Here is a 10739-nt window from a genome sequence, read left to right on the forward strand (position 1 = left end):
GAATGTTTAAATTCAGATCCAGGAGTCAGATGGGACGTCCCAGTAAAATTCGCCCTTGAAAATTAGCGACTTTCCCCTTGCAGTGAAAAAGGTCAATTACAGTAATTGGGCCAATGGATTTCGTTTCTTAAAAATTTCTTTAATATTGCACATTGCATTCAAGTTTGGGTGGCAAATAAATATTGGGGCTAGAGGCCGCGTTTCTGTGTAAGTTTCGTTTTCAGCCTGCGTCCTCAGAACGGGGGTACTCACCCCTCCCGCGGGGTCCCTCTCCGGCCCCTCCCTCTTCTCCCTTCCCCCGCGCGTGGCGCTTGGGTTGTTGTATTCGGCCCCGCACCTCTTTTCCCGGGTGAGTTGAAGCTTCTGAGTGCCTGGCCCGTCGGAGGCAGCTGCCGAGCCGGCGCTGGGCAGGGCTGGGCAGGGCTGGGCAGGGCTGGGTGAGGGCGCGCGGGTGACCCCCAGCCGCAGTCAGCGGCGGAGATGCAGCTTGGGGCGATGGCGGCCAGACGCCGTTGTCCAGACTTCGCGGCTGGTGGAGGCCCGCCCGCTCCGTGGCGCTCCGGGCCGACTTCCCCTGAAGGCCTTCCCTCCTCCAGCCCCTCGGAGGAATGGGCTGGCGCTATGACCACGGAGAGGGAGGGAAGGGGAGGCGTCTCTCGGAGGGATTGGGGCTCCGGCTGCAAGATCCCAGCCCAAACCTTAAGTCTCCGTGGGGTGGACATTTTAGGAGATAAGGGGGACCCCAGCTGTTAAGGGACCCGAACGCGGGGTCTCTTAAGTCCAGGTGACAACGTCTTCTGGAGGATGGGGTAAGGCGCGTTGGGGAAAAAAGAGGGGGGGGGGTCTTAGGTATTTGGATCCCGGGCCCCAGCTCTGCCAACCTCAAGGTGTGCGCGTGTTGGGGATGACTGATGGAAGGCGCGAGGGGGACCCCGACCTAGCAGGTCAGCGGCTGTCAGAGAGGTGCCGCAGACTCGCCTCCTCTCCGCGCCCCCCGCAGCGTGGTTCTCGGCGCGGCGCCCCGCCGGGGTGCAGGGCGGAGCTAGGCTGGGACTGGCTGGGGGCTGCCCCGCCCGGCGCCTGGGCCTTGGTGCCGGCCCCCGGGGAGGAGTTATGATAATTTCCTTCTCATTAAGGCGCCCGGGTCCCCCGGCTATTGCCGGGACACACAGTGCGGGCGCGGCTTCCCGGGTCCCCGGCAGCGGCTTGTACACGCGCGGCGGCAGCATCTACGCTCGCAGAGCCGCCGATGCGCGTCCAGTGACCGGGACAGCGAGGCCCTCTCGTGGCGGGGGCGGCGGCAGACGCCTAGCCACCGTGACCCCCATTTTGGATTTACCGCTCGGGGGGTGGGGGGAGCCTGGATTTAACTGGCGCCTGTTTTGGGGGACGCCGGACGCCATGTTGTGGAAAATAACCGATAATGTCAAGTATGAAGAGGACTGCGAGGTGAGCTGGGCGCAGGGGCGCAGTCTGGCCCCGCCCGAGGACAGCCCGGGAGGCGGGGGCCGCTGGACCCAGGTCTGGGCGAGGGCGCGGGAGCAGCGAGCAGGCACCAGCCTCTGCCCCTCGATGGGACGGGGTCCACTTTTCCGGACGCCCCCTAGTCCGTTTCTCCGGGGCTCTCTTCCTGAATCGGGCCTTTTCCTAAACATCCACCCTCGGGAACAGGGCCTGGAGAGAGAATGGCAGATCCCACCCGCAGAGCTTACCGGTCGGTCTCTCGCGAAGCAAACCAGCCCTTCTTCCCTTTTTCTCGGAAGAGCGTCTCGTCTACAACCCTTAGACGTGGCTTTTACGCAGCGTATCTCCGTCCAAAGGGTCAGACGAGGCGACCTGCCGGCGACACCTTTGCAGAGTCTCCTCCGAGGCGGGCTTGTCACCTGCCCCGCTAACTCCTCGGGGAAACAAGAAAACAACAGAAGTTTGGCTTTTAAGAGAAGTGGGGGCTGGGGAGTGCTGGTGGGGGGGCCCTGAGGCCAGATGGGGCCGTAAGCGCTCGGGAGTGCTCCAGCCAGTCGGACAGGTTGAGCTAGAGTTTCGGAGAGTGGGAGGGAGGGAGGCGGCGAGCGGGAAGAGGAAGACGCGGGCGGCGGGCGGTGTGCGCCAGGGCGCTGGCGGAGCGGAGCCGGGCCTGGGGGGCCGCGGGAGGGCTGCGCGCCCGCGGGACCTCAAGGGGCTGCCCCTGTCGGCAGGCCCGGGCACTTCCACTAGGGGGCGACAGTGCCATGTTTCTCCCGGCTCCCCGCTCCCCCTGTGACCCCTCGAACCCAGGGAGATAAGTCCTTTAAGAATTAAGTAGGATAGCCTTGGGGCGAGGGACGTGCGCAGGCAAGGTTGCCCAATATTCGGGGTCCTTAATTCTCCCCCTGTGCCCCGATTTGTGGGGACACTGACCGTGGCCGGGCAGGGCGGCCTCACTTGCTATTCCCTCTTGGTCGGGACGCTGCTAGCAGGCAGGGCAGCCCCCGCTGCGGTGCGTTCCTTCCCGAGCTCCTCGGGCGGCGCTGGGTGGCAGGCCTGCTAGGGAGCGTCACTCACCCGGAGGTCTTTGTCCTGAGGGCGTGGAAGGGGAGGGTCCCTGGGGCGGGGAAGACGCGCACTTCCCGCTTTGTGCGCTTTATCCGCGCTCGCAGCTTCCCCCGGTTCTTTGGTCGGGCGCCGCCATGTGCGGGCTAGTGAGCGAGCGCACTGCGCACCGTGCTCGCCGCATGCCGACTTCCTCGCCGGGCCCGGATCTCGGCTTCTCCTGGCCCAAGGCCTGGGATTCGGACTTGGCGCTTCAGAGCGCCTCGGGCGTCGCAGGGCCCAGGCCTTCGCCGCCGGGCTTTGAGGCCGCGTTCCTCCAGGTTTTTCGAAGTCTCTCTTTACTCCGTGGACTCGGGTTTTGCAACGAATCCCCCGGGGCACTTTGCCTCCGGGTGCCTTCCGGCTGGAGGGCAGGCCCCGCGGGTTGGGTCCGGGCTGGTGCGTTGGGTCCCCTGGGGGGTCGCCCCTCAGCGTAGTGGCTGCGGCCAGTTCGCAGTAGCGGGGTTTCGTAGCAGCGGGGTCTCTACTTCTCTCTCCCAGGATCGCCACGACGCGAGCAGCAATGGGAACCCGCGCCTCCCCCACCTCTCCTCCGCCGGGCAGCACCTCTACAGCCCCGCGCCGCCCCTCTCCCATACTGGAGTCGCCGAATACCAGCCACCACCCTACTTTCCACCGCCCTACCAGCAGCTGGCCTACTCGCAGTCGGCCGACCCCTACTCGCATCTGGGAGAAGCTTACGCCGCTGCCATCAACCCCCTGCACCAGCCAGCGCCCACCGGCAGCCAGCAGCAGGCCTGGCCGGGCCGCCAGAGCCAGGAGGGGGCTGGCCTGCCCTCGCACCACGGGCGCCCGGCCGGCCTGCTACCCCACCTCTCCGGGCTGGAGGGTGGTGCCATGAGCGCCCGCAGGGATGCCTACCGCCGCTCGGACCTGCTCTTGCCCCACGCGCACGCCCTGGATGCCGCGGGCCTGGCTGAGAACCTGGGGCTCCACGACATGGCCCACCAGATGGAGGAGGTGCAGGTGAGAGGCGCCTCGGCTCTTGCCCCTCCTGCCCAGACCTGTTCGCCCCCCAGCTTCTCCTACCCCCACCCCCCTCACGCTCCCCCGAACTTAAGGGAAACTTTGTCGTTTCTTCCCCAGAGTGTTGACGACCAGCACCTGCTTCTGCACGATCAGACTGTTATTCGCAAAGGTAGGTAGTGAGAGCAAACTTCTCTCCTCCCCCGATTGCGCATGACCTGGCAAGGTGGGGGGCATTTGGTGGCTGGCTTGGGACATTTGTGCTGGGGAAGGGACTGACTGGGGCTGGGGGAAGGTAGGTTTTTCGGAGTAAGAAGAGATCTCTTTCCGAACTAAATGAGAAAGGATGGTAGTAAAACTCTTAGGAGCTGCCTCGATTAAGAGATTAATCAGGATTTGTTACTCCATAGCGTTCTCCTGGGGAATATGATCCCTTGAATTGGATGGTGTTTTTACAGTGTGTCTTCCAGAGTGAGTTAACACTGTGATTTAATTTGGAAGAAAACACACCACACACCTTAGTTGGGTGGTCGATTCTGTGATAATTGTTGAATGAGTGGATGTGATTCTATTTTCCATTTCAAATGTGCATCTGCTGAGGATCCTTAATCCTGACCTGCAAGAAAAGGTTTTGAAACATTCTGGCCTACCAAATACACAGCTTTAAAAGGACCAGGGTGGGATGATGTGCCAGAGCTCGGGTTTATGGAGGGTAGTGGGGGAGGGGACTGGAAAATTGGATCACTCTGGGAGTGTCTTGACGAAATTAAGTCGGTGTACTGACAGGATTACCAGTCCGGCCATTTGGGAGATGGAGTAGTCCTCCTAGATGAAGGGTAGTTACTCTCAGCTACTGGAAGTTAAACTGCTGGAAATCAGTTGGGAAATGGTTTTTGAAGAAAAACTCAGAAAATAAATTGGATTTCCCAGGAAACTTGTAACAGAACGGGTTTGTTTGTATTTTTAAATTTACCGTGATCAGTTACACTGAAAGTTGTCAGCAAAGGATCTAAATGTGTCTGGTGATTTTGGTTGTTTGTCGAGTGAGGAAGAAAAAAAGAAATCGCCATTTATTTAGGACTGAAGTAGTCTTTTGAAAACAAATGTTCTAATTAAACAGATTTTAACAGTGGTTCGAAAATGAAAACCCTCCATGCTTGGGGTCGTGACTAATTAGCTTTGTTAAGGTGTTAACTTGTGAATTTCAGATTTGATTATCTTTGAAGAATATGACTTAAAAAAAAATCTGCTTGCAATTTACATAGTCTTAACATGCAGGTTGTTTGCTTACAGAGCTCTTTTGGCTTTGGTGAGTGGTTTGAAAAGGTCCCTTTTTCCTAAGTGCAGCTCTCGGGACTGTCACTTGTGATCTTCATTCACAGGTCCTATTTCAATGACCAAGAACCCCCTGAGTCTCCCTTGTCAGAAGGAGCTGGTGGGGGCTGTGATGAATCCCAGTGAGGTGTTCTGCTCGGTCCCTGGAAGATTGTCCCTCCTCAGCTCCACCTCTAAATACAAAGTGACAGTTGCTGAAGTCCAGAGGCGATTGTCCCCGCCTGAATGCTTAAATGCCTCATTACTGGGAGGTGTTCTCAGAAGGTACATGGGGACACACGGCCACGGTGGTTGGTGGTTGGGTGGTTGGAAGGTGAATAACATAAAAGAACCAAGGAGGTATTTTTAACATTTATGTAACTTTTATGCTTAACACTGAATTCTAATCGGCTTAGAGTTTTAGTACATTCCTTCTCTTTTAGAAAGTGCCAGATGTAGAAGGAAGTGCTAAAACAGCGCTCACAAATTATCATTTGGTTAGGATTTGATTCCATGTATGAAGTGGTGGCATCCTGTTGGGGGGGGGGGATGCTCCATGGGTTTTGTTGCCCCAGGGGGCTTGGGGGGCTGCTACAGTTTTTATACGTGTAAATTTATCCACTCCAGCACAGTTTGCAATGTTCTGTGATTGGAAAAAAAAAATGTTGGTGATGGTAAGAAAGAGCATTAATTACAGGGGACTCCCTGTATCACTTGATTATGATCCACATAATGTAGATACTCTGACAGATTTCCGTTTTGATCGCAGCAGTGTAGGAATTTAGAATTTTAAAGTGTGATGTTTTGAGAATAGCTACAGTTCACTTTCTTGTACCCAGAGCCAAATCTAAAAATGGAGGCCGGTCCTTGCGGGAGAAGTTGGACAAGATCGGGTTGAATCTGCCAGCCGGGAGACGGAAAGCTGCACACGTCACTCTCCTGACGTCCTTAGTAGAAGGTCAGTGGAGTTTTGTTTTTGTTTTATGGTGTTTTTAGTTGGCGCTGTGTCGTCTGTCGTCTGTGTCTTTAATCCCTGAAGGAAAGCCTAAAAACGGCTCTGTCACAAACAGAGATGAAGATGAGTTGTCATGAGTTCATTGCAGTGAATCACAGTAATTTTATCAAATGTGTTAACACTTAAATCTGTGACGGCTTAAGTATCCTGTTCTGGGTTCTCCAGAAAAATCACTGTAAAAGAAATTGGTTTCCCTGACCTAAGAACTCTCACCGTTAGGGTGTTGGGACATTTCCTCCAAGTGAACCAGTTTTTGGAAGATGGCATCGATCACCTGGCACACTTTTAAAAAGCTGGTTGTGGTATTGGGTGGGAAGAAGCACCGATTCCAGCTTGGGTAGCTGTGCAATATCAGGATTGTGGTCAGTGAAGAGAAAAGCCCTTGTAGACGGTGGGATTAACCCAATTCACAAGCCCTTTGTTCATTTCCCGCAAGAAGAAAAAAATTAGTGGGGCCCCTCTCCCCAGTCCTAAAATCGTAGGATGTAACATTTTAGTGTATTGAATGGGCCTGTACCCCCAATCTGGAAGGGAGCCAAGAATGCAATTACAGCCTTTAAAAATAAGTGGGGGCCGGGCGGGGGGGGGGCGGTTAAGGGAAAAGTGAAATAATTTTTTTTCAAAAACCAGCTCATTGTTGCTGTGTACGGGGAAAATGGAGTGGAGCGCGGAGGGGCTGATCCTGAAGGCCGGAGCAGCCCCCTCGCCCAATCAGCAGGGCGCTGGGCTCCGCTCGGGGCTGGGGGAGCCAATGAGGGGTGGTCGCCTGGTGGCCAGGCAGTCTTTTGAACATTTTCTGTCCCTGGTCTAATGGCGCTCCTGTGCGCTGAAAGGGACTTGGCAGAGCCCGGCTCTACCTTTTTACGAGTGTCTTTGGAGGTCAGGGCAGGGAGAAAGGAGCTGCCTGTTAGCTAGCTGCCTGTTGGAGCACAGCTGTCCTGCATGGAGAATGGTGGGTTCTGCGTGCGTGGCGCATAAATGTGGCTCCTCGAGGTTTTCTTACTAGCCAGGCTGAGGTGCTTGAATAAGAAAGTGTGTGCCAGAACAATGGTTCTCAGATTCTGATTTAGTAAGTCTGGGGAGGCAAGTGGAGGAGATGGGGTGGGGGTGGGGTGCCACTCTCTGGGTTTCTGGAAAGCTCTGGCCAGCCTTGGCCCAGGTATCTCTGGTCAGAAATGAGTCCCGTTGGTTTTCTCTCCCTCTGATCCCCGAGTGATTTGGACAAAAGAGCGTGGGTAGTCCAGGTTGGTAGTTGGGCTCTTCACATTAACATTTCCAGTGGAAACCCAGCCCTGCCTTTCTTTGTGAAAAGAAACATCCCTGAGCCCTGCCTCCTTCCGTAATGGGGCACCCCTGGTTTAAAAAGAAGGTTCTCCGTCAAAGACTTGGTCACGGTTTCATAAAGAGAAGTGACCAGTTGACTTTTGTGCAACGTGCTCATCTTTAAATTTCCCGACTTCTCCACAGTGATAACTTTTTTTATCGAGAGAAAGCATGGATGTGTCTCAGAGAATCTTAAGTCGGGGTCCGAGATGGGTTCGCGTTATTCCAGGGCAGTGAAGAATGTCAGTCAGTTTTTCCACACGCCGTGTGTTTTCCTGCTCTATTCCCAGGGGAGCGAGCCCACCGAAAGTACCCAGGAAGTGCCACTTGCCCGCTGAGTTGTTTTCCTTGTGGGTGATTTCATTTTAAAGTGCCAAGTGACTGGTGGACCCTCCGGGTTAGAAAAAGAGGAGAGGGAGGTTTGCGGGGAGTGACTGCGGGCCTTCTAAGTCTCTTGTCACTGCTGATTATTTTAGGTGAGGCTGTTCATTTGGCTCGGGACTTTGCCTATGTCTGTGAAGCAGAATTTCCTAGTAAACCGGTGGCGGAATATCTAACGAGACCTCATCTTGGAGGGCGGAATGAGATGACAGCTAGGAAGAACATGCTGCTGGCTGCCCAGTGAGTATCCAGACTTGAATTTGGTGGCTGGGTGTTACTACTGATCTTGAACTTGGGGGGTGGAGGGGTGCCCAGTAACAGTCCCAGGTGCTCAAGAAAGAAAGGCTCGGTAAACAAAGGTGTGGAGCAAAAGGAGCTGGCCAGGGGACTTTCTTTGACAAGGCAGATAGATGGACTCTTGGGTAGGACTTAGAAGAAGAAGTAAAATGAATGTATTGCTCAGTAGTGAGTGTTTTTTGGAGCTGCTCAGTTAGGCAGCTCAGAAGAGTTCAACTACCCTTTCATTATTGTGTCTCCATATCTTACAAAAATGTGTTGGAAACACTGGTCACATCCAGTCAAGATTGTGGGTGCCTTCTGCCTCCTGAAAAGACATTTTTGGTTTTTTAAATGTAACGATTGGGTTGGATTTGTAGGAGACACGTGGGCAAGCTAAGTGTCTCAAGCCCTGCTTAATGCAGCTGCAGGATTTCTCGTGAAAGCCAACAGTAAATTAGTTTTTAAAATTATGGTAAACGAGGCAGAAGTCGTCCAGTCGGGAAATGGGGCAAAAGGAAGCAGAGTGACCTACCCTGTATAAACAGTGAGTTTTGGGGGAGATGTGGATTCTTGGGGTTCTTGAAGAAGAAATGGGTGTCTGGGTACCGAGCTGTACCAAATAAATGGCTATCCATTGTTAAGTACCCTCCTGGGCTGGAATCCTGACCCCACCTCCTGCACTAGTCCTGGTGACCTTGGCCCTTTGACTGGGGTTAATCCCGTTATCTTTTCTAATTGCCCGTGAGGATTAAAGAAGGGAGTGCTTGCAAAGAGTTGAGCTCAGAGCCTGGCGCGTAATAGGCGCTAAGTGTGAAGCAGTCGACTATTTGTAGCAAAGTCTATTTCTTTTGAAAGCTCTGGTGGCCTCCTGGGTGTCCTCCTCGGGGTGATTGGGCTTTGTCCTCTTGCCCTGTCGCGAGCTAGATGGAGCTCACAGGTGTGTGTTGACTGTCCTCCCAGGCAGGTGTGTAAAGAATTCACAGACCTCCTCAATCAAGACCGAACCCCCAACGGCAACAACCGGCCCACCCCGGTCTTGGAGACGAACATACAGAACTGCTTGTCTCATTTCAGCCTGATCACCCACGGGTTCGGCAGCCAGGCCATCTGTGCGGCTGCGTCTGCCTTGCAGAACTACATCAAAGAGGCCCTGATAGTCATAGACAAATCCTATATGAACCCCGGAGACCAGAGTCCAGCTGATTCTAGCAAAACCCTGGAGAAAATGGAGAAGCACAGAAAATGAAGGATGGGAGTGAGCCAAGGGCTGAAGAGTCTCGAAGGAAAAGGACTCCACGATCATTCTCGACCCGGACAGGCTGGGAGACCCCTCTTGCCGGGGGACAGTTTGTGACCCACCTTCCCATGAAAAAGGCCTCCACTCATTTTCTGGATCTTGACGTGCCCTCCCGGATTCCTTAGTGTTCTTTTCTCTAGCGCTGAAGTGTGTCTCCTTAACTCTGGACAAGGGATCGGAAGGTGACAAGTGCTGGTTCTTTGTTCATTAAGCTCATTTTATTCTTTTGAACCCCATTCTTTTCTCTGAAAGTGGTGCTACAAGTTTTAGAACCTTTTAAATAAATTCCCGGGGCTCATGAGAAAACCCACACCGGTAGCTGTTGAAATGTCAGATTGGTGCGATTCAGATCGACAGTAACTTGCAGTGTTAAGGTAATGGTTGGCTTTTTGTGTCCACTCAATATTTATCTAAAAGTATTTATCTGGCTTCTTCAGGTATCAAATCCTACAGACCGTAGGAAGCAAAGATTCTCTCTGCTTAGCAGCTAGTTTAATAGGTGGTATTTGACACTCTTAAACCCCTCGTTGAAAGGGGGCCTTTGGGTTTTACGAAACTTGTAGAAATGAAGCCTGCTGATGATCTTGTGTTTTCTTTTTGTCTTTTTTTTTTTTTTTTTTAATTCGGAGAGTTAACTCTTCAAATGAGAGACTCTGAAATGTCATGTTCGTTTAAGGTACTGAAGCTTTATTTGCATATTTATTTCACATCTTGGTGTTTCGAGTAAACTTGAAAGGGGTAGGCATGAAGCGTTTTTTTTTGTTTCTTTGTTTTTGTTTCTGCTGCCCGCCCCACGTCCCGTAGGAGGCTCTGTATGTTGAGAAACAGTGCGTTGAGTGTACAGATTTTATTTATGCATAATTTAATGGGGTCTGTAAATACGGGTGCACTTCTTAAGACTTTTGACAAATGGGATTCGATTTTAATATTAACTTCTAAAGGTGATGGGGTAATCTAAAACACTTCTCTTAGGTTTTATTCATATGTACGCAGGGTATTAAGAATTAAGAGGATCCTGGGCTCTGTTCTTGATGCGGAAGATTCTATTTAATTGAAACTCTGTTCACAAAGCAGTAACTTTGTGTCTCATTCCCATCATGCTGGACCGGAAGATGGGTATGTGGTACCGTGCGTGGGGGTGAAATGGAGGTTTTTGGAAATGGCTGTAAACGTTCCCCGAGTAATTGTTGTGTATAACAATACCTGTATAATAAAAAGTATTCTCCATAGAAGCCGTGAACGTCGGGTTACAACTTGGTTTTTTCTAAGTCTCTGGGATGAGTGGAGTAGTGGCAGAGCTTAATTTATGGTTCGGCTGTGGCTTTGTTAATGGGACTGAGCAGGAAGGTTGTGTGCCAAGGGAGGTCTGAAGTTTGATTTGCTGTCCCATCTCGGCTGCAGGAGGGCCTTGCGCTCCTCGGCGCTGGCCCTCTGCTGTGTGTAGTACCCCTCTCCCGCCGCTAGGGCTGTCTGGAAGCGTGCGGGACCCTTTCTTCCGGAGGGAGAGAGTCCGCAGTGTTGGAATAACGTCTCTTGCCTAAAGCTTAACTACCTTTTGAGAAACAGCTAGGGTCA

General features: G+C 53.0%; 1 protein-coding gene across 3 annotated transcripts; it reads left to right on the forward strand.

The window, feature by feature from the left end:
* The first annotated feature begins 153 nt into the window (after nucleotides 1-153).
* TFAP2C (transcription factor AP-2 gamma) lies at nucleotides 154-10404 on the forward strand. 3 transcript variants are annotated; one of them, XM_078057321.1, is made up of 7 exons: nucleotides 154-1449; nucleotides 3070-3555; nucleotides 3676-3727; nucleotides 4938-5154; nucleotides 5709-5827; nucleotides 7684-7828; nucleotides 8942-10404. In XM_078057321.1, the coding sequence occupies exons 1-7, from the start codon at nucleotides 1114-1116 to the stop codon at nucleotides 9111-9113; spliced, it is 1527 nt and encodes a 508-aa protein (XP_077913447.1). In that variant the 5' UTR covers nucleotides 154-1113; the 3' UTR covers nucleotides 9114-10404. The 3 variants fall into 3 exon arrangements, with proteins under 3 accessions (XP_077913447.1, XP_035976946.1, XP_035976943.1); XM_036121053.2 differs by having other exon boundaries at nucleotides 1125-1449; nucleotides 8828-10404; XM_036121050.2 differs by lacking the exon at nucleotides 154-1449 and adding an exon at nucleotides 1784-2849 and having other exon boundaries at nucleotides 8828-10404.
* Nucleotides 10405-10739: the final 335 nt, after the last annotated feature.

Source organism: Halichoerus grypus, chromosome 10, assembly GCF_964656455.1.
Source record: "Halichoerus grypus chromosome 10, mHalGry1.hap1.1, whole genome shotgun sequence".
Classification (NCBI taxonomy): domain Eukaryota; kingdom Metazoa; phylum Chordata; class Mammalia; order Carnivora; family Phocidae; genus Halichoerus; species Halichoerus grypus.

Excerpts from the sequence above, each read along its gene's own strand:
- TFAP2C (XM_078057321.1), top strand. The coding sequence starts at position 1,114 with ATGATAATTTCCTTCTCATTAAGGCGCCCGGGTCCCCCGGCTATTGCC. Across the intron at positions 5,828-7,683 it reads CCTGACGTCCTTAGTAGAAG|GTGAGGCTGTTCATTTGGCT; the intron begins GTCAGTGGAGTT and ends TGATTATTTTAG. Across the intron at positions 7,829-8,941 it reads AACATGCTGCTGGCTGCCCA|CCTGATCACCCACGGGTTCG; the intron begins GTGAGTATCCAG and ends GTCTCATTTCAG.